We start from the raw sequence: 27,562 nt of genomic DNA, 5'->3' as shown, positions 1-27,562 counted from the left end.
TTACATACCCCTATGTACATATTTATGTAAATTAGCCCCTTTCAACTATTCGGATACTTTTACCTCCAGTAGCATATTTGATATCCAAGATACATTTATTCTCCTTATGTTTTTCCTTGTGTAACTTATTTACTAAAACAACAATAACTCAATATCCTAGGTTCAATTCCCAACACTGTAAAAACTCCTCATTTAAAAGTTTAAATAAACCTTTACTATAGATACACATGTACTCTAAAAAATAAAATAAACTTAAACCTGACTGTTGAATGAGTTCCTTCATGTATCCATCTTTGCTTATGAACAATTTTTGGGATGAAAATATAGTATTTGAGCGCATGGATGCTTCCCTGTAGAATTTGACATAAAAAGATCTAGGATTCAGGCACATGTGTCATGCCAATAACTAATTAGTGGTGTGAGACAGGGACACTAGATTCAAGGTAATAGGCAGGGGCAAAAGGAAACTGTTTCTGAGTACATTTCTGTGTCTGGCTCTTTCCGATCCATAAGATTAGTCTAGCTGTGAAGGCAGAGAACTGTATCATTGAGGGTGTGCATAAACCAGGACAGAGATGAGACAAAAACCTTCTTAGGTGGCTGTTGAGGTGGCGGGTGCCCTTTTCTCTCACTCCTGCTATTAGTTCTTGTCTCTACCAAGATACTAGGGCATTAGAATGCAATTACCTTGAGAGTATTCTGCATCATGAAAACTTGGCTGGTTGTGATGTCATAGTTTGCAGTGGAGCTCCTTTGAAAATACGTTTTTTCAAACTTATATTCCAAGGCAAGAGTCTCTTGCCCCCGCACCTGGCTGTCTTCACCAGTACCCCCTGGAGCGGGGCAGGTTGAGTTTCCCTCCCCACCCTGAGCAGAGCCCCGCAGCTGAAGACCTCTGGAACCCAGCCACAGCCATGCTCAAGGCCCCTCTCCACACATTCGGACGAGCCTCACGCATGAAGGAACTGGCAGAGGAACCCAGGTGTGCGGGACCCGGAGCTGAGATCTCCAAGCCTGCTTGGATGGGGACTGGGCCTCCTCCACCCAGACCCTCCATTTTCCAGTAGCTTGGCAGCCACACCCACAAACTGCCCCCAGCTCTGTGTAATCCCATCAACAACCAAGATCCAGAGACTATGAAACAAAGCTTCCGGCAGACCTCTTATAGCCTAATTCTTCCTCTCAGAGGACCTGGCAAGGTACTGAGAGCATCCTGCCCGCACAGCAGAACCTGGCAAGATCTCCATGGTGTATTCAATATGCCAAGTACAATAACAATGATGGGTCTCATTCCCCTGACCCTGAAAGAGCCTCCAATTCGGCACCACTGGGAAGAACAAGTAAAGAGAGGCTGCTAAAATCTCAAGGCTAGGATGAATGGGGACGTTACTGGCACCCACTCAAGCAAATCGATGATCAACGGGATTACAGTGCTACAGTGATATTCCAAGTGGCCACAGGTGAAAATGGCATAAGTTGGGGGACCACGGCACAATGCTGGGGGGAGGGCAACTGGTAGGACAAGGGTGGGGAGTACAGGAAAGAACCAAGGTCCAAAGAGGAACATGGTTGGGAAAAAGATTGCAAAACACAGGTATAGGAGCCTGGGCATCCACGCCTCCTCAGTTCCTTGAAATATTCAAACAACTCTGCACACACAGACAGACACTATGTGCATACACATGCACACCCGCTTGCCCTGAATTTTCAGTTCCTTTCCTTTGTTTGTTTGTTTTGGTGGGAGGGCCACACCTGGTGGTGCTCAGGGCTTACTCCTGGCTCTTTGTTCAGGGATCACGCCTGGTGGGCTCGGGAGACCCTATGAGGTGCTGGGCGTCAAACCCAATCTGCGGTGTGCAGGGCAAGAGCCTTATCGCTGTACTGTGGCTCTTGCCTCGTTAGCATCAGTTTAAACACCCTGCGTTTCTCTTCAATGTGCACGAAACACAGAGCTGCCCAGGTCAAAGGGCGTCCAGCAGCATGAGACCCAACACTTCAGGATTTCAAAGCAGAAGGAACAGGCCTTCAGCCAGCCAGCAGCAGCTGTGGCCACCGCCGCCACGCTTGGCAAGTGTCTTTCCCCTTCCCATCTCAGTAGGTCCGCTGCATACTGTCTGCCCGCGAGAATGCCAGACTCACATGACAAAACCCGAAGGTTCAATTACTAGGTGATTTTGCCTTCTTCCATCTGTAAAGACTTAGGTAGAAGGCCCAGGAGATGGCTCAAAGGGGTACAGCACAAGGCTAGCACGCGCAAGGTCCTGAGTTTGATCCCTGGTACTTACTGCATTACTGACAGCAGCACCGCCAGGTATGGCCCTGCTGGATCCAAGCTGCAGTGTCCTATCACCAGGACCAAACCAGTGTTGCACGGTGCTGCCAAGTGTGACCAGACACTCAGCTGGCCAAGTATTGTCAGAGCACGGATCGTGGAGGGGGGTGGGTATCCAAAAGAGGGCAGATGTAAAGATTGAATTGGCCTTTTCATTGGCCAACTCTTAAATTGGCCTTTTATCTGGAAAAATCAACTTTGGAGAAATGTTTAAGAAAGTGAAAGAGAGATGACAGGAAAAAAAGAGTTTGTCCTTGATTTATTCTGGAAAAGGGTTTTTTTTTTTTTTTTTGCTGTAAGAGGGATGGAACAGAGGACCTCACACGTCGAGGCATGCAGTTGACCCCTGTACCACATCCCTGACTCTTATGTGTAGTTACTATGGCGTTGCTCCCTCTTGCTCTTTTCCAAACTCACTTCTCTGGTTGCTAAAGAATATGGAAAACTCAGACGCCAAAATCTCCACACAGAACAAAATGTCCCGCCCCTGACAAAGGAAAACAGGAACTTTATTTGTTGCCTGTTCTTTCTGACATCCTTGAATAAACTCTCTGAGACGCGTAGTCCTAGCTCAGCCATCCACACACCAGGAGAAGCAGGTTTCAGGAAGGTCTGTACTGACCCTCCAGCAAATATCAAAAGAAGCAGTGCCCAAGTTCAAAGCCAACTTGCTTTTTTAACTTAGTATACAGTCAAATTAACATCTTTCCCATCTGATCCCTTCACTTCTAGAAATAGGAGCATGGTTAGAGACCTGAGTAACTGCAAGAGCCAGAGAGGTAGTAGTTGTAGAGGTAGTAGTTGTGTGCAGCTGACCCGGCTTCCCTTCCTGGTACTCCATGTGGTCCCCTGAGTCTGCCAGGAATTATCCCTGAGCACTGAGACAGGAGTAATAAGTCCTCAGTCAAAACAAAATAAATAAAAGCACTAGGATTGAGTAACTGCCACTATAATCAGGACTCAAGAAAAAGCCATTCACAATGCTCTTTTATGATTAACTCCCTCTTACCCACAACTTCTGGCAACCTTTTTTGGTCTCGTGACCCAGACCACTGTAGTTTGAGGTTTTTGAGATTCACAAATGAAGCTGTAGTTTGGGATTTAAAAAAATATTTTTATTGAATCATCATGAGCTACAGTTGCAAAGCTTTTCTGTTTGAGTTTCAGTCATATAATGATCGAACACCCATCCCTCCACCAGTGCACATTCTCCACCACCAATGTCCCCAGTATCCCCCCATTCCAACCCTCCCCCTTCCTTTATGGCAGACAATTTAATTTGGGATTTTTGAGACTCATGAATTAAATTAGGTAATACATAACCTCTGGGAATTGACTGCTTTTATTCCTAATTTTTTTGAATCTCTTTGTGTAAACCAGAAGCTCAGGTCTTTGTCTTTGCTAAATGGTATCCGGGTGGGGTGATGGGCATATTTTGCTTGACCACTCACTGACTGCATGACAAAGGGGATGTTCCCAGTGGGGAGCTAGACTAGAAAGTCACTAACATATTCATGTGAAGGGTTTGAATGAACTGAATACCCAAGGTGGGAGAATAAGCACATTTTCTAGAGTTCCTCTAGCCTGCTAAGCCAGTTCTGAACTATTTGAATTTGTGCTCTCACCCCTCCAATTGGACTGGAGCAATAGCACAGTGGGTAGGGCATTATGCCTTGCACGAGGACGACCCGGGTTCGATTCCTCCATCCCTCTTGGAGAGCCCGGTAAGCTACCGAGAGTATCCCACCCGCATGGCAGAGCCTGGCAAGCTACCCATAGTGTATTTGATATGCCAAAAACAGTAACAACAAGTCTCACAATGGAGACGTTACTGGTGCCCGCTCGAGCAAATCAGTGAACAACAGGATGACAGTGCAGTGCAGTGCTACCCTTCCAATAAGCCATCTTCCTGGACAGCAGTGGTTTGCTCCTGCAGGCAGAGCTTCCTCAGGACCTGTTACTTCCCTGAGGGAAGAATGGGGAGAGAGCCTCCCCAGATGTCCCATGCATTCAATGGTCTAACACGCCCTGGGCAGAGTCACAGCAGGAGGCACGAGGTTTGTAGAACCTGGAGCAGGACTTGAACCCCAAACCGAGACAGATTCCGCTGGGTTGGGCTAAACATTCACCAGCAAGTGAAGATGAAATGAGAACTCCAGTGAAACCCGGGAATTGGAGGGAATTGATATTGCACCTCCATCTGCACACCCCCAGACCCCAGACCCACTTGCAAAGGGAAAATGTTGACAGTCTGTCATTCATCCAACTTCAGGGGGAGTATCCCGAGCCCTGGGCCCCCAGGCCATGCTTGTCAATAACAAGTCCAGGGGGAATTATGTGAAATGAGCTCTCTGAGCAGCTCACTGCATCCTTCCAGATATTGTGAATATGCAAATTCCATTCAGCCCACTTTCTTTGCACCAAACTTCCTGATTGCTGCCAACAGTATGACCAAAGAAAATAACAGCAACTTTTTGTAGTGGGGGGGAAGGGCGCTTTGGGTTTGGAGGTGGTCAGCTCTTTCTCCTGGCTGTGTGCTCAGGCATCACCCCCGGAGGTGCTCAGGATGCCATTTGTGGAGCTAAGGATCAAACCCAGGTCAGTGGCACGCAAGAGCAGCACTTTACTTGCTGGACTATCCAGTCCCAGTACCAACAAGGTTATGAAAGCCTTAGACACTACCAAGCATACAGGAACGGTTTTGAAATTTGGATGGCAACGCTGCAGTCCAGACTCAAAATGAGCATCTCTGAGGATGGGTTCCAAGCATCAGGATTGCTCTGAAGCGTCTTTGCTGGTAGATTTCAGGTTGAGAACCTCTACTCCAAACCCTTCTCAAAGAGAATTTAGCCAACTAATAGCATAGATGGCCCTGGGACTTGTTATTAGAGCCCCAGGCTAGATCTCACCCTAAAGCTACCACATCAGATAAGATCTTTAGGCAATTAGCATACACAATAATTTTGGAGAAGCACTACTGCTCTGTAAATAAGATTAGACCACACAAACCTAGCCCAGTCCCAATTTGTCAAATGCCTATCTGTAATAAATGCTTTCATCAGATATATAGTCTATGCTTTTTGAGTTGAAAAAAAAATGAATCAGGCATGTATTCTATCTTCAAGGAGATTGCAGTCTAATAAGGAAAATGTGATTTGTTCATGTGTAATTGGGTCTAGTTTAGGGACGTCAGAGAACATTTGCTGCAAGAAATAGCATTTGATTAGAGTCTGGAAGGCAGACACCTGTAGGAAGATATTTAAAAGATATGTGATGTCATTAGAATAAATGAATAATCTCAGGGTTGCATTTTCTAAAGCTATGGATGAATCAACTTGATTATTCATCCATTTAATATAGACTTCGTTGGCTCTATTACTTTGCAAATAAGACATCGTGACTCCTCTAGCGGTCCTTATAAACCAGTTGGGGGGACAAGTACTAGACAAGTAATGACACCAATTATCCATCAGCTTCAGTAGTGGTCCATGCTGGGGAGAAGAGGCTAGGAATCTATGTACAGAAAACTGGTATATGCGCCAAAATGTGAAAATTTTCACGAAGACTTTAATTGTCACAATTTATAATGATTCACAATTTAGAACAAGGCGTCAGAGAATTATTTATTTATTTATTTATTTATTGCTTTTTTGGGGGGTGATACCTGGCGATGCACAGGGGTTACTCCTGGCTCTGCACTCAGGAATTACTCCTGGCGGTGCTTTGGGGACCATATGGGATGCTGGGACTCGAACCCGGGTCGGCCACGTGCAAGGCAAATTCTCTACCCGCTGTGCTATCACTCCAGCCCTGAATGATTTATTATTTAGGGGTGAAATTATTAACAGCCATGAATTAACTAGGGGGAATACATGCTAGTACAATAAAAATCAGAGATCTGGAAATCCTGCTTCTGACTTCCATTCTCTTGCAGACGGCTTAGTAATTAGTTTTGATTAGGACTCAAAATAGGACCAAATTGTGAGTATCTTCTTTGGCAAAGTTTTTGTGACTTATTTTTAAATTTTCTTTTGGGGGGGTCACACCTGGCTATGCATAGAGGTTATTCCTGGCTCATGCACACAGGAATTACCCCTGGCGGTGCTTGGGGAACCATATGAGATGCTGGGAATCAAACTTGGGTTGGCCACGTGCAAGGCAAACGTCCTACCTGATGTGCTATCGCTCCAGCCCCAAGTTTTTGTCATTTAAACCTTTGAACTCAATGGTTTGACCTATTGAATAATTGAAGATGTGGTATATGTGTGTATTATATATATATACATATATATGTGTATATATATACAGACATATATTTGGCTCTGGGGCCACACCTGGTGGTCAGGGCTTACTCCTAGCTCTGCCTCAGAGATCATGCCTGGGGGGCTCGGGGACCAGAAGTGGTACCGGGGATTGAACCCTGGTCAGCTGCATGCAAGGCAAATGTCCTAACCATTGTACTATCTCTCTAATCCAAGTTATACTTTTTTATTTTTTGCTTTTTGAGTCACACTAGGCGATGCTCAGGGGTTACTCCTGGCTCCGCACTCAGGAATTACTCCTGGCGGTGCTTGGGGGTCCATATGGGATGCTGGGAATCGAACCCGGGTCGGCCGCGTGCAAGGCAAGCCCTCTACCCGCTGTGCTATCGCTCCAGCCCCCAAGTTATACTTTTTGATTTTAACTTTTCTTACCTGAACAGGTAACATAAAGTTAGTTCGACAAGATCAACCAGTGCAGAAAGTCTTGGAAACTGAGAGCTAGTCTGGACTTTCTGGACACCTATGCTCTGATGACTTACTCTGAATTAATTATTAGATTTCTGTTGAACTGTTAGTTCTTCTTCTGATAGCAAAATGACAGGCTGTGATTTCTGAGTTATTTCACACTAGGCTGTAAGTTACGAGGCTGGAAGCATGCTTGACTTAGTTCCCACCCTGGAATCAACACTGCATTTTGAATGATGAGGAAAGCCATCCAAGCCACTTAACAGCTGTAATTCAATCCAGAGATTGGAGATTTTCTCCTGAGTTCTCATGGGTAGATATTCTAAGAATATTTATGAGCTAGAACCAAAACCTTAGAGGAGCTGTGAAACCATGCAGGAGGGTATGTTTATGGATGATATTGAATAAAATTTGCCTTGATAAATAAAAATCATTTAAGTCTAATAAAATATTTTTTAAAACTGCTGAGCTATTTTCAAGCAGAAGCAGTGTTGTAAGAAAATTATACTTTGAACATTAAGCAACTGGCAGTATCTGTCATCATATCTTAAAAAAAATCATACTTTCTAATACTGATTTTTAAAGTTTTGAAGGAAAATGGAGGACATTGTCCATTTATCACCCACTGAAATATTTCGTGTGCTCATCTCTGTTACCCTCAATTCACCCCCACACCAGAGAGCTGATCTGTTTCTGCACCTTCCATCATATGACTATACTATCCTCCGTCTCTTTCTTGCCCACCGCAGCTCTAAAAATCCTCCCAGACTGCAAATCTAAACCACCCAGTGAAACAAAACCCAGTAACCACAAGGTTAACACAGAGAGTCTGGGCCCTCAGTCATAGACAGACCACCTACCATTTATCCATCGCACTCTTCTTTGGTTTGCTTGGTTGTTTTTTTTCTTTTTGGGTCATACCTGGTGATGCACAAGAGTTACTCCTGGCTCTGCACTCAGGAATCATCCCTGGCGGTGCTCAGGGGACCATATGGGATGCTGGGAATCGAACCCGGGTCGGCCTGTGCAAGGCAAGCGCCCTACCCGATGTGCAATTGCTCCAGCCCCCTATCCATCGCATTCTTGAGAGGAGTTCAGTAACTTTTGTCCCAGTACACCTCTGCACCATTGGTTTTGATGACTGCATAGTATTTCTTTGTACACATGTATTAGTATTTTATAGGTAACCAATCCCTCAATTTATTTGGGGACAGGAGAGAAGTGGAATTTAGGATATATTTCTGGCTCTGTGCTTAAAAGTGACCTCTGGTGTGCTTAGGGGAGCATATTCTTGGTGCCAGGGATCAACCTGGTGTTGGCCAATGCAGCCAAAAGCGAGGCAAGTGTCCCACCTTCTGCGCCTTCTTTCTGGCCGCGATTTTGAACAGTTAAGCTACATACTGAATGCCTTCGTGGGCCAAATCTTTACTCACAGATCCACATATTGTATAACAGATTGTGCAACTGTGTGAAAGGCAAATTTTTCACATAAAGTCCAAAAATTTCATTTTATCAGAAAAGGCCACATGTTGATCCATTCCTGAAACAGTTGTGATTTGCTCCTGTCACAAAAAAAAGGATGATTTTTTTTATTTAAAAAAATGGTGTTAATTTCCTGTGGCTGTCATAACAAATGACCAAAAACTGGATGGCTGAAAAGAGCAGAAACGCATTGTCTCACAGTTCTGGAATCCAGATTTCTGAAACCAAGCCATCAGCGCCTCTCCCTCCAGAGTCTCCAGGGGAAGATCATTCTTTGCCTCGTCCAGCTTCTGCTGGCTTCATGCAACACTGGCTGAGTTCCTTTCACCTTTGTCTCCGTGTTCCTGACCTCTTCTGGATTTGTATCTTCCCTTCAGCCTTTTGTAGGGACAGTTATCTTTGTACTTAGGGCCCACCTAGAGAATCAACAATCATCTCATCTTAATATCCTTAACAAGATCCACAAAGATTCCAGTGACATCCACAGGCTCTGGGGGTTAGGATGTGCACAGGACGACACTGTCCTACTCTGGGGGTTCAGCCTCCTCTAAACCTCCTCTAAGGACAGTTGTCTTTGTAGTTAGGGCCCATTTGGATAATCAGCAGTCATCTCATCTTAAAATCCTTAACGTGATTCACAAAGAACTTTTGCCCCAGTAAAGTCACATCCACAGCTCTGGGACTTAAGATGCACACAAAACAATACCATTGCTCAGATATTATTTTGAAATATTTTGAGGAACAGGGAATTCTTCTGATCCAATCATAATTGAGCAGAATATGAATCAAAAGCACTACCTGATACTGTTTTTTCCTCAGTATTAGAATGCATGGGCTGGAGTGATAGCACAGTGGGTAGGGTTTTCTCCTTGCACGCGGCTGACCTGAGTTCGATTGCTCCATGCCCCTTGGAAAGCCCGGCAAGCTACTGAGAGTATCTCGCCCACACGGCAGAGCCTGGCAAGCTCCCCGTGGCGTATTCGATATGCAAAAACAGTAACAACAAGTCTCACAATGGAGACGTTACTGGTGCCCGCTCAAGCAAATCGATGAGCAACAAGATGACAGTGATATAGTGACTAGAATGCATTTGAGGGGGCTGGAGAGATAGCACAGCGGGTAGGGCATTTGCCTTGCACGCGGCCAACCTGGGTTCAAATCCCAGCATCCCATATGATCCCCTGAGAACGGCCAGGGGTAATTCCTGAGTGCAAAGCCAGGAGTAACCCCTGTGCATCGCCAGGTGTGACCCAAAAAGCAAAAAAAAAAAAAAAGAATGCATTTGAATATCATCTCTCTCTTCTTCTCAGCTCTATTAGCATTTGTAAGAAGTAGCCATATACACCCAGAGTGGCTTCTTACAGCAATGCATCTAGACTGTGAACTGAGCTAAAATATCAGAAATCCAAAACTGTGCGGCCTCGAGCAGCCACGCGAGTTTATAGAGTCTTCATTCTCAGCAATGAAAAGAAATTATTAAATGATGACTTCAGCAGGCCTGATTGTTGGGGGAAAATTCCAAACAATCATAGTGAGTTCTCTATTAAAATATTGAATGTATTCAAAGTGTAGAGAGAATAAAGTGAAGATCATCAGCTACTTAGGTGGGGGCTAGGTGGGAGGGGTGTATTTTGGGGTTCTTGGTGGTAGAACATGTGCACTGGTGAAGGGATGGGGGTTCAATCATTATATGACTGAGACTTAAACCTGAAAGCTTTGTGGTTTTTTTTTTTTTTTGCTTTTTGGGGTTACACCCGGAGATGCACAGGGGTTACTCCTGGCTTTGCACTCAGGAATTACTCCTGGCGGTGCTCAGGGGATCATATGGGATGCCGGGGATCGAACCCGGGTCGGCCGCCTGCAAGGCAAATGTCCTACCCGCTGTGCTATCACTCCGGCCCCTGAAAGCTTTGTGTTTTTTTTTTCACGGTGATTCAATAAAATAAAAACTTTAAAAAATTTTAAAAAAAGAAGTAGCCATATAGCACATCAATACACACTAAAGTTTTAGTAACTTGCTGTTAAACCAGTGTTTTGGTTCGGTTTGATTTTTAAAGCGGGCATCTCGGTCAATGTTGGAACGATCTGAACAGCAGATCAGGGCGGCCTCTGGTTTGGAGGAACTGCTTCGGATCACACACTTTGAAGACTGGAAGCTGTGGCGATGCCGACTGAAGCTGAAAAGTTTTACCAGCACAGACTCGCGCTCAGCGTCCCATCGGTCCACTAGGTTTGCAGCAACTTTCTATGACATCGAGACTCTAAAAGGTAGGTGTGTGTGCATGTGTGTGTGTGTGTGTGTTTGTATGTGGGGGTGGGAGGGCTTCTTGCACTTTATCACATAGTGAAAAATGCCCCAATTTCTTCCAAAAGTTTGAATAGGACCCTATAAATATCAGGTAAAAGAAAAGGAGTCCTCCAATTCCAGGATTTTGATGGATGGTTTCCTGTGTTTGCCCCATAGAGAAGTATGTTTATATGATTTGGAGGTCAAACACCAGCCCAAAAGAAAATTTTGCAATAAATACATATATGTGGCTGGCCCGGGTTTGATTCCTCCACCCCTCTCGGAGAGCCCAGCAAGCTACTGAGAGCATCTCGCCCCTACGGCAGAGCCTGGCAAGCTCCCTGTGGCGTATTCAATATGCCAAAAACAGTAACAAGTCTCACAATGGAGACGTTACTGGTGCCCGCTCGAGCAAATCGATGAACGGGATGTCACTGCCACAGTGCTATTTAATTCATTGATGCAAAAGGGACACAGAAAACTGTTCTTAATAGAAAACAACCATTTGTTTATTTAAAAAATACAACCACCTGAGTATTTATCAACAACCATTCTACAGCCATATAGATGAGTAGAAATTAGTAAATGAGGTATAAAATTTTTCTTTCTGCAAAATTGTGCTTTTCAGTAAAAATGAAAAGTAGAAGTTGGAAGTTTAGTTATAACGATGCGTACTGCCAATACTAGATGAATAATAAAGGGCCAAGTTTACCTGACAAAAGACTCCAAACTCCATTGTAGAAAATAACATAAAATGAAAGAAAGGCAGTGATTGTTCCCTCGTAAGGCTTAGAACTTCTTTTTAGGAAAAGTATCACATATATTGTGTTGTGAGGGATAAAATGCTTGCTTAATATGATTGTGTGGTCTCTAATATGGCACTCACATTGTGTTTGTTTTGCAAACCATGCCTGGTGATGCTCAAGATTTTCCATGGGCTCTGTGCTCAGGGATTACTCCTGGCAGGGCTCAGGGAAACTATATGGGGTGCTGGGGATCAAAACTGTGTCACCGCATGCAAGGTAAATTCCTGTACTGTACTATGTCCCGCTCCCCTACACATTAACTGGTTTTTTTTGCTTTTTGGGTCACACCCAGCAATGTAGAGGGGTTACTCCTGCCTCTGCACTCAGGAATCACCCCTGGCGGTGCTCAGGGGACCATATGGGATGCTGGGGATCGAACCCAGGTCGGTCACGTGCAAGGCAAACGCCCTACCCGCTATGCTATTGCTTCAGCCCCCTAGACATTAACTTTTTTGATGACATACTAAAACAACATAAGGAGCCACTATGATGTTGTTGATTACACAAACATACGATTACCTAGTGCAGATGAATCCCAGCCATGTATTACTTAAGGACAGGGACAGTTCTGAGAAATGCAGTTAGGCCATTTCACTGTGATTTGCATGCCTTACGGTGCAATTGCACAAACGTGAATGACCCAGCCTCTTACATGCTTAGTTGCAATTTAGAGTCTGTTGGGACCACCGTTGTCCATGTGGTCCGTCACTGATTAAAGCATCCCTAAGTGACATAAGACTAGGTTTCTATCCCGTGATTAAAATGGATCCCTAAGCCAAAATGAGTTATTCCTGCCACCCAATTTGTAAACTGTGGTGACAATATAGGAGATAGTGGCTACGGGACAGCAATGTATTGGCAGGGAGAGTCGCTCAGCAGCACAGAGGGCATGAGCGTGCAGAAGACTCTCTGTGCTCCTGTGTTTGACTGTGTGTCTAAATGAGTTGACATGATTGGAGTCATAGTCTAGAATCCACTGGAGCCAGAGGTCTGAAGGTTCAGCTTTCTCTGTGCAGTGAACTAGCATGGACTTCCTGAAAGGAAAGGGGTCAGATCTCACCCGTATCATCAAGGCTTAATCACATTCCTTGTGCGAAGGCCTGAGGTGTGAGCCAGAAGACACTAGACAGATGGAGGCTGACTGGTGTTTTTATAAAAACCGTGATTTTTAAGATGACTTTTTTTGGCTTTTTGGGTCACACCTGGCGATGCACAGGGGTTACTCCTGGCTTTGCACTCAGGAATTACTCCTGGCAGTGCTCAGGGGACTATGTGGGATGCTGGGAATCGAACCCAGGTCAGCCGCATGCAAGGCAAACGCCCTACCCACTGTGCTATCGCTCCAGCCCCTAAGAGGATTTTGATGTTTTCTAGTGAAAATGCTGTAGGAGAATTTTAAATGTTTATCAACATAAAAATATGAAATTTGCCAACTCTAAAATGATGTCTTATTATAGAAAGGATCATCTTATGGCATTTACTAAGTTAGAAGCAGGAAATAATCAAATTGATGTGTTAGGGCAGTTATTTGTTTTGACCCTTCCCTCCTGGATTTCAGAGTAATTTCGACTGGGCAATAAAAATGTAGTGGAGTTATGAAACCTTTATTCAGTGCATCAGTCATAGTTCACCACAATCTTGATGAATATTTTGATTAATACCATCCCATTTTTCAAACATGGTTTTGTACATTTTTTAAGAAGCCAAGCAAAAGCAATATTTAAGCAGAATTTTAAACAAGGAATATTTTCATAAGTTGATTACTTATTTTTTCAGAGATGAATTATTAATAATAAGGAATTAAATAATACCCATATTAATGCCTAATTGGGTCATTTATCTTTCATGTTTATAGCCTTCCGGCTCTTTATATAAATATTCATAATTGGGAGTTTAGAAAGACATCTTAGGATGGAATATTTTATTATGAAAAACAAAGTTTAGGCAAACCGTGTAGTGTACATAGTATTTCTCAGAAGACCAAGCATCTTGCTTATTATCTTTTCAGTAATTGAATAATCAACACAGGAGAAAAATTGAGATTTAGGGAAGAAAAAGGAAAAGGATATGAAAAAAATGCTTGTTGTTTTTGTTTGTTTGCTTTTGGGCTATGCTCAGTGGTGCTTAAGGATTAATCCTGGCTCTGCACTCTGGGATCAATCCTCGAAGTGCTCAGAGGATCATACGGGGTGCCGGGTATTGAACCCTGGTCAACTGTGTGCAAAGCAGGCATCCTACCTGCTGTACTATGTCTCTACCGCCCCCCTGAAAAAGATATTTTTAAGGAATAATTTATAAACTAGGATCAGGTATCTAACAATAACTTTATATCTATGCAAAAATTCAAATCACCTGAAGAGGAACCGATACAACATTTGGAAGATAGGATAAAGCTGGAGGAGAGTTCATCCATGACTGCATAACATATTATCCCCAAACAACGTTTTTATATCCGTTTGTGTCAGTTAAAATGAAGACATGGCCAAATGGGTGTCTCCTCAGGATTTCTGTGAGACTGCAGTCAGGTTTCAGGCTGCATGTCAAGGTTCAGTTGAGGCAGGATGTGTTTCCACATTCACTCCATGGTTGTTGGCAGGCTCAGTTCCTCACAGGCTGTTGACCAGATACTCCCCACAATCCTAGGCCATGTGGACGGATCGAACATGGCAAAAGACTGCAAGCTGAGATAGAGAGGGGACCAGCTAGAGACCGATATTATGGGCAAGCTGGAGGCCAGTCTTTTGAATCTAATCATGAAAGGGACGTTCTATCACTTCTGCTGCATTCTCTTCTCAAGAAGGTGTTCAGGGGAATGTGTGAGCTTCCTAGTCAAAGGGGGCAAAAGCCAGTCACAGAAGAGAGAATTCCATACATGTGTGAACAGCCAAAAGTGGCATCTCTGGGTATCGGTTTTCTGTGTCTTTTTTTTCAGTTGAGGTAAAATGAACCTCTCATATTATCACTGGGGGTCATTTTAGAAACTTGTCTACCACAAGACTCCCACCCTAACATATAATAAATTCTACAGTTCCGTGGCGAATTCAAAGCATGTGTTTCTGCCAAACTTGAGTCATTTCCCAAAACAGCTGTAAATAGTCTCTACCACAGAAAGTACCAAAGTGTCAACATGTAATTAAGAAAATCAACTGTGGGGAGCTGGAGCGATAGCCCAGTGGGTAGGGCATTTGCCTTGCATGCGGCTAACCTGGGTTCGATTCCCAGCATCCCATATGGTCTCCTGAGCACTGCCAGGAGGAATTCCTGAGTGCAGAGCCAGGAGTAACCTCTAAGTATTGCCGGGTGTGACCCAAAAAGCTAAAAAAATCAACTGAGAGATATGCAAGTACTGTTTTATAAGAATAGCTCTAATTTTCTTACAGTTCCAGAGGCTTAATCTCTTTTCCTTGTTTTACCTCAAATTAGCTAGAAAGCAGAGAAAATTTCTCCTTCCATAACAATGAATGGACTTATTTCCCCATTTTCTGCCAACACCAGTATCAGGCCCTTGCAAATGAGATGACTCTCGCTTGAGGAGGATTACTTCCACTTAAACTTCCATTCATGCATTTGGCCCAGTTGGAATGCTACTCTAGATGCTTAAGTGACCACCAGAAGCGTATTTCTCAGTGTGTAAAGCATATGCCCACACGGCTCAGGAGAGTATTCCTTTAACTCCCCGATGAGTCAGGATCTCCAGATATGCTCAGTTTCCTGACCCTGAGGCCACAGCATTGTCCCGTAAAGGGAAAGCAAGGCATTCTGTTCCATCAGCAGAGCATTCTGTTCCACATTCTGTTCCGTCATGGAGAAGGATCACAGATTGAGGCGGGGGCGGGGGTGCTCCTGGAAACCATCTATGGTTAAGGGACTCACAAAGATGACCGGCAAGTAAAATAAACCAGCCCTGTGGCTATGGGGCTGACTCCCGTGGTCACGCTGGCCGGGCAAGGCCGGTTCATCTGCGGGTCTCCATGAGCTGCCTCCCTACAGTTATCGATGAGGAATGGCAGCGAACCCAGTGCAGCCCCCGGGAGACGTGTGTGGAGGTGGCCAGCGAGCTGGGAAGGAGCACCAACACGTTCTTCAAGCCTCCCTGTGTCAACGTGTTCCGGTGTGGTGGCTGCTGCAATGAAGAGAGCCTCGTCTGCATGAACACCAGCACCTCATACGTCTCCAAGCAGGTATGTAGCCAGGGGCCCGTGCAAAGCCCAAGGGCGCTGGGGCCAGGGAGGTGACCCTGAACGATTCTCCTTGAGATCCCTGCCAACCCCTGCGCTGGATGCTTCTGGGGTATCACTTCAGTGACTCCCCCAAACAAGCCCAAAGGTATCTCACCATCCTCCAGTGGAGATGAGGAAACGGAGGCTCCAGGGAGATAACTTGGGCAGAGACCGGATTCAAATCAGCATCTTGACTTACCAACTACTCTCTGATGTCAGGAATGGAAACTGGTGGAAAGTACTAGAACGGACAGTGAAAGGAGTAGAGAGAGCCCCACTGTCTTGTGCGTTCATTAAGTTACGTGTTGTTTAAGTGGTGTAATGAGCCAGAGTTGGATGAGGGGGTTGCCAAGGTTGGGGTGCAAGGAAACACCAGTGAAGGCCACAGGGGAGCAGAAAGGAGGAGCTGTTGCCTGTTGCCGCCCTTAAACTAGAAAACTGGGGAGGGAACCCAGAAAGTGAGGAAGCGGGCAGCTGGACTAGGGCGAGGGAGTGGCCACTGCCAACGCGTATCCTGGCAGGCAGTTGGGAGAGGGTGCAGGAAGGGAGACGACACCCGGAGTGCAGTGCGTGGAGGTAACTGTCTGGGACACAGAGCCCGCTGGGGGAGGAAAGAGAAACTGAGGCATCTATCCTGGGCAAACTAAGAACAAACACCCAGCACAGAAAATCTGTGAAAAGAATTCTACCGTCCCAGAGCTGGAGCGATAGCACAGCAGGTAGGGCATTTGCCTTGCACGCGGCCGATCCGGGTTCGATTCCCAGCATCCCATATGGTCCCCTGAGCACCACCAGAAGTTAATTCCTGACTTCAGAGCCAGGAGTAACCCCTGTGCATTGCCAGGTGTGACCTAAAAAGAAAAAAAAGAATTCCACAGTCCCATGGGGGAAAAACATGACTTCCCTCTTCATCTTATAAAAGCCCTTTTATTCCTTAGGGAACTTTTTCTTTCTGTCACTACTATCTTATACAAGGTAATAAAGACCGCACAGCAGAGCCGCAATAACACACTTCGGAAAACATCTTCCAACATTCTGAGTTAAACAGCACGGATTTGGGTTCTACTTGGAACGCCCTCCTGCCTTTTCTGTACATGTTGATATGTTCAGTTAATTATTGTCACATTTGCCTACACAGTCTTATCCTCAGGATTGGGAGGGAGAGAGGGAGGATACCAAATTTAGCATCCACAGATTGATCCGTGTTTGGTGATTAACCTCACTGGATGGAAAGAATACGGAATTTGTTGAGGAATAGGTTAACTTGAATTTTGTCCCCCCAACCCCCTAAAATATCCCTTCGACGGCAGAACTTCTTTTTCTTGATCCTTTTCAGAGAATCTTGGAACTTGTGAAATGTCTGACCTCTACTATTTGACAAGCAGGGAGAAATAACCTAAGTTTGGCTAAGCGTCAGCAGTTAGTAGAAACAAAACTTGTGTAACATAAGGGGCTTTCGTTCATGGCCATGGTATTCCCTAGGGCATAGCTGAAAACTTTCGCAAGAAGATGAAGTTTATGCAAAGTAAACACTCTAAAAGCACTTTTTTGCTTAGACTCACGGAAGTCCCATTACTTATCGAAAGGTCAGAATAAACACAACTTTAATGGATCATTTCTACTTAATAGATAGGTGACTGCTTAATTGTTGCTGCTGTACTCAACAAATGATTTGTTTGAAAGACTGTACTTAAGTGTCAATATACAACAGTATTTATTTCTGAATGCACAGATTTGAACATTTTAATAGTGTTTTTTTTTAAACTACCTCTCATCCAAAAGTTGGGCATGATTTGATGCAACCCATCTTGGAAATAACACAAATTAGCTGAATGCTCTGTGTAGAAAGGATTGTATGGGATGGTTATTGAATAGACAGCACATTAAAATTTAGTTCAAGTTCATCCATGCATCACTCTAGGACTAAGTAATTGAAGTATCTCTAAATTCTAGGTTCCAAGATTCTATCTTGCTGCTTTATGTCATAGTGGTTTTATTCCCAAAGGCAGTATGGAATTTTCTGGGTTTTTTATTTTTGGCATTTTTGGTCACACCCAGCGATGCTCAGGGGTTATTCCTGGGTCTGCACTCAGGAATTATTCCTGGCGGTGTTCTGGGGACCCTATGGGATGCCGGGGATTGAACCTGGGTCGGCCACGTGCAAGGCAAATGAAACACCCTACCCGCTCTACTATCGCTCCAGCCCCAGTGTGGAATTTTTTTAACAATATTGTCTCAAGCTCATTCCAGTCTGGGACTGCCTGCACCTTAACTTGGGATATATAATTCCTTTCTTTTATTTTATGTGGTTCCACCGTCACCTCTCTTCCTCTCTCTCATGCTTCCTAGACAAAATTCTTTCATTTCACACACAGCAAAAAGGAGTATGGCCGGGGCTGGAGCAATAGCACAGTGGGTAGGGGGTTTGCCTTGCACACGGCTGACCTGGGTTCTATTCACAGCATCCCATAGGGTCCCCCGAGCACCAACAGGAATAATTCCTGAGTGCATGATCCAGGAGTAACCCCTGTGCATCGCTGGGTGTGACCCCTTAAAAAAAAGGAGTATGGCCTTAAGCTCTAGAGTAGACTGCTTGAGTTCAAATCCCCACTTTTGTAACCAGTCTTGCCCTAAAAAAGTTATAAAACCTCTCGATTCATCCTTTCTTCATTTGCAGCATGGGCACAGGTTAAAAATTCACCTCCTAATGTTACAGTGGTTAAGGAAATTGAATATAAAAATGCTTACGACACGGCCTGGCATGTAAAAACATAGAAAGAGTGGTGCTGCCATTTTTTTGGGGGGGAGGCGTGATGATCTTAGATCAGTTGCCCATTATGATCGAGTGCTGCATAGGAAACATGCTAAAGCCCAGTGGCTGTCAGCAATGATGAGTTATTCTCATTCAGAAGTCTGATGTGGGGGCCGGAGCGATAGAACAGTGGGTAGGGCATTTGCCTTGCATGCGACTGACCCAGGTTCAATCCCCAGCATCCCATTGGGTCTCCGGAGCACTACCATGAGTAATTCCTGAGTACAGAGCCAGGAATAACCCCTGACCATTTCCGGGTGTGACCCAAGAAGCAAACCTCCCCCCAAAAAACTGAAGTTTGATGTGCAGGTCGTTTAAAATGGGCCCAGTTGGGTGTGACTCCAGTTCTGAGTCTGATCTCTGTGTCTCTTGACCCTTGGACCAGGAAGTCGGCCGGGTCATGCTCATCACCTGCTTATAGCAGGTGAGAAATCCAGCCCCACAAAGCCCCACATGTTGCCCATGTCTGCTAACATCCTGTTAACATGGATGGCCAAGTCTAGACTCAAGGATCAGGAGACTATGTTCCTCTACAAGAGATGATGTGGGAAAGGCTAAGTGGGAAAGTCTCTGCGCAATTATTTATTTACCTTGGCATCAAAGACATTTCCTAGCTATTTTTTGCTTAATCTTTACAATTCACATTCAGAATCAAAGCAAAGGCAGAGGGACCAATACTTCCAGTTTACAAGCGTTACCATGACACCAGAAAGTTGGGAGATTTGGCCACAGTAAAGTACTTGGCAAAGTCGAAAACGCCCCCTGGTCTCCTGACTCCCAGTTCAGTGCTCTTTCCATCGTGCCTGCTCTTATCCTTATTAGTTCGATTGTTAGTGGACAACATCGCTAGGGCCATTATCATGAATAACAAATGTAAATCTGTAGACTATGGAAACAATTCTTAGTTTTAAAAGTTTCTTGTTTTATGGCTATCTTTCTCTACCCTAGCTCTTTGAGATATCAGTGCCTTTGACATCAGTGCCTGAATTAGTGCCCGTTAAAGTGGCCAACCACACAGGTTGTAAGTGTTTGCCGACAGCTCCCCGCCATCCATACTCCATTATCAGAAGATCCATCCAGATCCCAGAAGAAGATCTGTAAGCGTTTCTTGTGCTTAGTTATCCTTGCTATTGCCTTTGCCAATACGTTATGCAGAAAATGCTTCATTACTTTCTCTTTGAGTTTGTCATCTTTCAGCTTCTAACCCAAATCCACTGATCATAGCCATTTGTCAACATTTTAAATTAGGCATTTGAAGTTTATTATGGCAGTACTAGAAAGCTGAATGGTTATGAACTTGGCATGTTTACTTATTGACACCTCTGCTCTACTCCAGCCTTACCTATCACATTCATGTTCCCTTATTCTAGAGCAAGGATAAAATAAAACTCATTTCAAGATTTCAAGTTGCTTATATGTTTGGTCCCAAAACTAGGAGAGAAAGAAGATTCCCAGGGCCCAAGGGGTGTGGTAGACCTCTCTGTATCTGAGTTTGTCAATACTCCACACTTCCTCTTATGATAACCCTATGAGAAATTCTTATTTCAAGTCAAAATGATTTCAAATTCATTTAACGTTGACATTTTCTTGAGTTTCTTTATGGAATAAATTCTGACAGCCCAAAGTGTGCTGAAATGAAAGGTAAGAATCATTGATTGGAAAACAACAGTTAATAAAGAGAAACAAATGAAGAGCAAAATCTCAGCACTGGATACAAATGCAAAATAACTATGTTGGATGCACAGATCTTACATAAACAAAGGAATAAAGATGCTGGGCGAGCAGCAAGTAGAAGGAGGAGCGGGTGGTTGTATGTTAGTGAACCTGGAGCCAGAAAAGAGAGGCCTGCGTCTCTCATGCAGTAAAGAAAGTTCCTGCAGGAGGAACTTTTATCCCCAAAATGTCCCAGCTGTTCTGACCAATGTTCTCATATCTATTGTCAAGAAGATAATGCTTAGTGGGCTGGAGCGATAGCACAGCAGGTAGGGCGTTTGCCTTGAACGTGGCCGACCCAGGTTCGAAACCCAGCATCCCTTATGGTCCCCTGAGCACTGCCAGGAGTAATTCTTGAGTGCAGAGCCAGGAGTAACCCCTGTGCATCGCTGGTTGTGACCTAAAAGGAAAAAAAAAAGAAGATAATGCTTAGGAACTAAGATTGAGCAATCTTTACTTTTGTTAAATAAGCTGTATTAGCAGTTAGTTGGCATAACCAGTTGATGCAAATCATTATTTTATTGCAGTGCTGAGGGTCAAACCCAGGGCTTCTCACATGCAAGGCAAGCACTCTACCATGGAGTTATAGCCCCAGCCCTTTTCGGTTTGTTTAAGACTCGAACTTTCCAAGATTAATTTAGATTTTCACAGTTAAATTTTTCCAAATAAAATCTTCATAATTGTAGAAGTACTAATAGCATGCATTTCATACAGATTAGTTTCTCTAAAAATTCTCACTATTCTCCACTCAAATTTATTTATCATTAAAAGAAATGTCTCCAAGGTGTGACTGATAAACCTTGAATGCTTTTAAATCTGTCTTTTTTCTTTTCCTAGCTGCTCCCATTCCAAGAAACTCTGTCCTGTTGACATGCTATGGGATAACAGTAAATGTAAATGTGTTTTACAGGAGGAGAGTCCACTCTCTGGAATGGAAGGTAATGACAGCAGAAATTGAATACCAATAATAATAATAATAACAGCCACAGCAATTAATTTACTACGGCCATACAAGGTTGTAAGCCTCTCATATGCATTCTTTGATGCTCACAGCCATACTACAATGAACTTTCACTGTTATAATTTATTTTCCTTGCCCCCTCCCCTTCCTACTTGTTGGTGTTTTTGCCATGAGCTGGGGTTACACATAAGCGTGGCTATGGTGTGCCCTTAGGTTTTAGCTGTGGTGCTCACTGGGGGTCACGCAGTAAGTTGCGGGGTTTGCACACTTGGCTGTGGTGCTTACTACAGGTTTGTACTCCTTCCATTTCAGTGTTTGCACATGTACTCACTAGGAGTCATACTCTCTTATTGGGGTGCACATGCTGAGTGAAATGAATCAGAAGGAGAGGGACAGATAGAGAATGAATGCATTCATTGTGGGATATATATGTATATATATAATCATCATCATCATCCTATTGATCGTCGAATTTCTCGAGCGGTCTCAGTAATGTCTCCATTCGTCCTAGCCCTGAGATTTTAGAAGCCTCTCCTTACTTGTCCTTCCCAACGATGCCACATTAGAGGCTCTTTCAGGGTCAGGGGAATGAGACCCAGCATTGTTACTGGTTTTGGCATATGAATATGCCACGGGGAGTTTGCGAGGCTCTCCCATGTGGGCAGGAAACTCTCGGTAACCTGTTGGTTCTCCCAGAGGGAGAAGTAGGCTATAAGATGTCATATATATATATACATATATATGTATATATGATGTCATATATATAAGATGACATCTTATAATATGTCATATATATATATACATATATATGAAGACTAATATGCATGGCCAGGGAAAACAGGGCCAGTAGGACTGGCCAGTTGTTGAAATCAACCATGTGTGTGTGGGGCGAAGGGTAGGTAAGATAGAAAAGGGATCAGCAAATAAACATTTTATTTTTATTTTTTAATTGAATCAGCATGAGATAGAGCATTGCAAAATTGTTCATGATTGGGTTTTAGTCATACAATATTCCAACACCCGTTCCTTCAGCAGTGTAATTTCCCAGCACCAGTGTCCCTAGTTTCCCTCCCACCCCTTCAAGCCACCCTTCACTCCCAGCCTGCCTCTATGGCAGGCACTCTCTTCTCTCTCTCTTTCTCTTTCTCTCTCATTTTAGGCATTATAGTTTGCGATATGAGTCTGGAGTGGTAGCACCGAGAGTAGGGCATTTGCCTTGCATACAGCCGTCCTGGGTTCGATTCCTCTGTCCCTCTCGGAGAGCCTGGCAAGCTACCGAGAGTATCTCGTCCGCACGGCAAGCTCCTCGTGGCGTATTCGATATGCCCAAAACAGTAACAACAAGTCTCACAATGGAGATTTACTGGTGCCCACTCGAGCAAATTGATGAACAATGGAAAGACAGTGCAGTGCGACAGCGCAGTTTGCGATACAGATGCTGAAAGGTTATAATGTACATCCCTTTACCTGCTTTCAACACTCACTTCTAGTCCAGTGATCATTTCCAACTAATATTGTTATACTGGACCCTCCTCTATCTTAACTACCTTCCATCTTCCACACCATTGAGAGGCCCACACCATTGACAGACCTTCTGGCTTGTTTTCCCTGGCACTGGATATTAGTATCACACTGTTTTGTTCTGTTTTTATATCCCACAAATAAATGCAGTCATTCTATATCTTTCCCTTCTCCAAAAGTCTATCCATTTAGAGTCAAATTTCATGACAGTATTTTTCCTAATAGCTGTGTAGTATTCCATTGTGTACATGTACCTTAGTTTCTTTATCCATACATCCGTTCTTGGGCACTCAGGTTGTTCCCGGATTCTGGCTGTGGTAAATAGTGCTGCAGTGAACATAGAAGTGCAGATGGTGTTTCTGCTGTGGTTTTGGACCCCCAGGGTATATTCCCAGAAGTGATATTTGCTGGGTCAACTGGGAGCTCAATTTCTAGTGTTTTGAGGGATGTCTATACTGTTTTTCAAAAAGGCTGGGCCAGTCGGCATTCCCACCAGCAATGAATGAGGGTCCCTTTCTCCCCACATCCGCACCAGCACTGTCTATTCTTGTTCATTTGTGTGTGCCAGTCTCTGTGACATGAGATGATATCTCATCGTTGTTTTGATTTGCATCTCCCTTATGATTAGTGATGTGGAGGTTTTTTTTTTTTTTTGCGTGCCTTTTGGCCATCTGAATTTCTTCTTTGAGGAAGCTTCTGTTCATTTCTTCTCTCCATTTTTTGATGGGGTTGGGTATTTTTTCATATACACTTCTACCAGAAGCTTCTGCACCTCAAAAGAAACAGTGAACCAGATACAAAGACAGCCCATGGAATTGGAAAAACTGTTTACCCAATACCCATCTGAAAAAGGGTTAACATCAGCAAACATGGAGTGGGCCTTGCCTGAATACTTTTAAATGAGTCTCTACTGCCACCTAGTGATATATGAAAATATTGCAAGAGAATAGTTCAGTAACGGGCTCTTCTTGTGCCCTGAATCTAAGCTGCCTCACCCTTTTCCTCTGCACAAAATTCAAAACGGAGTCTCTCCAAATCTATCCTTCCAACACACATTCCTCATGGTTCCTCAAACATCATCAACCACAGATCAGTGAAAACAAAGAGGTTGAATTGTATGAGGGTACCGTTTAGATGACTGGGGCGATAGCACAGCTGGTAGGGCATTTGCCTTGCACACGGCTGACCCGGGTTCGATTCCTTCGTCCCTCTCGGAGAGCCCAGTAAGCTATCGAGAATATCTCGTCCACAAGGCAGAGCCTGGCAAGCTACTTGTGGCATATTTGATATGCCAAAAACAGTAACAAGTCTCACAATGGAGACGTTACTGGTGCCCGCTGGAGCAAATTGATGGATAGCGGGACAACAGTGCTACAGTGCAGTGCTACCATTTAGATATATCGCTAATGATCAAATACTTGTAAGAACAGATGACTTTAAGCCAGTATCTTAGAATATTAGAAGGGCTCGTTCAGAGCCCTTCATACATCGCCTGCTCCATTATCCTTTTATTACACCAAATGAGCAGAGCAAATGTTTATCGAGTGCCTATCTTACGCCAGAGTTATGAGAAGTAGCCCCTAATGTCAGATTTGTTTTGCCAAAGGAAGACACATAGAAATCAACAGGAATGTAGCAGTATAAGAAACAGGAGGATGGAAATTTTCACAGAGTAGGACCACATAGGACAACTCATACAAGTTGTGATATATCTCAAGGGGAAGGATGTCATAAAGAAGGAAGGAAAAGGCCCCCAGCAGGAATGGCGCTGAGGGATCTCGGAATATCAGGGGAACAGAAGCCTAATTTGGTCTGGATGGAACAGAGGACATAGAGAAAGAGGGAGAGGATGTGTCGGGAAGGTTCACTTTATCACTGTATCGCTGTCATCCCATTGCTCATCAATTTGCTCGAGCGGGCACCAGTAACATATCCATTGTGAGACTTGTTGTTACTGTTTTTGGCATATCGAATATGCCACAAGTAGCTTGCCAGGCTCTGCCATGAGGGCGATATACTCTCGGTAGCTTGCCGTGCTCTCCGAGAGGGACGAAAGAATCGAACCCAGGCCGGCTGTATGCAAGGCAAATGCCCTACCCGCTGTGGTATCACTCCAGCCCGTCGGGAAGGTTAGTAGGGTTCAAGTCACGGAAGCTCTTCTGTGTTTTAGTGGGGAAATTGGCTTTTGCTGTGGACAACCTTCTAAATCACTTCAAGTAGTACAGGATGTGATTAGATTAGTCTCTGAGAGTAGTGTTGAGAATAGATTGAAGAGGTAAAAACGAATGTGCGGTGACAGCAATCTACATAAAATATATTGGGGCCGGAGAGATAAGATAACACAGGGCCCAAGGTCCATGCCTAGCATGTGTCTGGCCCTGGTTCAATCCCTGACACCGCATGATCCCTTGAACACCACTGGGTGTGGCCCTGGAAGCCTTTGAACACTGCCACGGTGGCACGACACTGCCAGACCAGAGCAGCACGAGCTACTTGGGCCCTGGCATTAAACTGCCTGCCCAGTTGGCCAAGAATCGCCAACAGGCCCCCCCGGGCCTACTGGACATGCGCAGACACCACAATTTTTTTAAATGCAAGGGGGCCAGGAGGTAGTACAGTAGTTAGGATGTATAAACCCTAACGTGCACCCAATTTAGATTTGGTTTCCAGCACCACAGGGTCCCTAGCACACCCCTGCCTGCCCTCCCTTCCTCCCCAAAGCAATGGCTCATGGCAGCACAAAGAAAGGACAAGTTCCAGCTGGTGGAACTAGATTAAGTATGGTCATTGAATAAGGGGTAATGGCTGTTTTTTAAAGGCAGCAAGCTGGAAGAGCAAGGGACATGTAGGGAAAAGAGAAGTTTAGGGAAGAAATTTAATATGTACTTTCCTCTAAAATCTTCAAGAAGGCTGAGAGAGTCAAGTTCTTCCAAAGTTTCTATCTCTTCCATTTCTTTTGGCAATGAACTTCAACTTGATGCACAGAACTGGGTATTACTCAACTTTTCTGGACACTTTCTAGAAGTATCTGTCAGCGACGTGTGTTGGAAACTTCTTCGACTCTCTTCTCTCGATGGAGCATATCTTCTGGCAGATGTGTAGGGAACTGAAATTCATGACCACTGTTGTTTCTTTCCTGTCAGTTTTGATTTATATTGCAAAACTGCATCCCTGTATCTGACCACAAACCGGAAGGTTTGAACTATATTCCTACAAACTCAATTCTCCACATCTTTTAAATCTTTATCTAAAAACTGGGAAGGACTAGATTCATGATCCTATATTTTATTCCTAATACTTGGATACTTGGATGTGAATTGGTTGCATTCCTAACAAATCACCAGCTGGAGATATTTAAAAATCCTCTCAGAAATCATATTGGAATGCCCTGCCACAGAGGCGGGGTGGGTGGGGGGATGGGATTGGGGGGTGGAAGGAATACTGGGTTCATGGGTGGTGGAGAATGGACACTGGTGGAGGGATGGGCTCTCAAACATTGCATGAGGGAAAAACAAGCACAAAAATGTGTGAATCTGTAACTGTACCCTCACTGTGACTCACTAATTAAAAAATAAATAAATTTAGAAAATAAATAAAAATCCTCTCAGAAATATTTCATTTATAACTCTGAATCGCAAACTTGAGATGACATATATTTGCTATCTATATATTTGGGTTAGAGGTTGATCTACTCCTTGCAAAAAGATTAGATATGAGACTCTAGAGGTAAGAAGATTGAGTGACGAGAAGTTCTTTTAGAATGACTGCACTCATTTGTGGAAGATAAAATAACATAATATGAGACTTACACCCAAGGACGGCAGACACAAGGGCCAGGAAGATTGCGCCATGTTTGGAAGCCTGCCTCATGAGCTGGGGAAGAAGGCAGCTGGAATAGAGAAGGGATCACTAAGTCAGTGATGGTTGGAGGCATTGTTTGGGATGGGAGATGTGTGCTGATAGTAGATAAAGGACCAAATGTGATGACCTCTGAGTATCTGTATTGCAAACCATAATGCCCAAAAGTAGAGAGAGAGTATGGGGGAAATTGTCTGCCGTAGAGGCAGGGGGAGGGGTGGGATTGGGGGAATAGTGGGGACATTGGTGGTGGAGAACACACACTGGTGGAGGGATGGATGTTGGAACATTGTATGCTTTGTAACTCTATCTCAATTAAAAAAACAAATGGTATCAGCATGCTTTGCCCCTCGCCTTCTCCATGGCGCAGTTATTTGACCAACACTTTCCTGTTCCTTCGCAGACCACTCTCACCTTCAGGAACTGGCTCTCTGTGGGCCACACATGAAGTTCGACGAAGATCGTTGTGAGTGTGTCTGTAAAACACAGTGTCCCCAGGATCTGATCCAGCACCCAGAAAACTGCAGTTGCATTGAGTGCAGAGAAAGTCTGGAGAGCTGCTGCCTGAAGCACAAGATCTTTCACCCCGACACCTGCAGGTGAATGTCATTTGTACTGTCACCGTGCGTCAGTGAGATTCCTAATGAAGCCAGCTCTTTTTTTTTAAATGAATCACTGTGAGGTACAGTTACAGATTTACAAATTTCTGTGATTACATTTTGATCATACAATGATCGAGTACCCATCCCTCCACCAGTGCCCATTCTCTACCATCAATGTTCCCAGTATCCCTCCGCTACCTTCACCCCATTTTCCCCCACCCCCGCCTCTATGGCAGGGCAT

The 27,562-nt window shown here is 44.2% G+C and overlaps 1 protein-coding gene across 1 annotated transcript in view; it reads left to right on the top strand.

Annotated features, from left to right (window-relative positions):
* The window catches only part of VEGFD (vascular endothelial growth factor D), a 32,600-nt gene extending 5,278 nt beyond the window's left edge, over nucleotides 1-27,322 (top strand). Inside the window, exons 2-6 of the mRNA XM_012933586.2 lie at nucleotides 10,599-10,809; nucleotides 15,625-15,815; nucleotides 19,615-19,763; nucleotides 21,217-21,317; nucleotides 27,123-27,322. Coding sequence (XP_012789040.1) covers nucleotides 10,599-10,809; nucleotides 15,625-15,815; nucleotides 19,615-19,763; nucleotides 21,217-21,317; nucleotides 27,123-27,322 — 852 coding nt within the window. The remainder of the gene's footprint in view (nucleotides 1-10,598; nucleotides 10,810-15,624; nucleotides 15,816-19,614; nucleotides 19,764-21,216; nucleotides 21,318-27,122) is intronic.
* The last annotated feature ends 240 nt before the right edge of the window (nucleotides 27,323-27,562 follow it).

Source organism: Sorex araneus, chromosome X, assembly GCF_027595985.1.
Source record: "Sorex araneus isolate mSorAra2 chromosome X, mSorAra2.pri, whole genome shotgun sequence".
Lineage (NCBI taxonomy): Eukaryota > Metazoa > Chordata > Mammalia > Eulipotyphla > Soricidae > Sorex > Sorex araneus.
The sequence above is the reverse complement of the archived record's forward strand: the minus strand, read 5'-3'. Positions and strand labels throughout refer to the sequence as shown.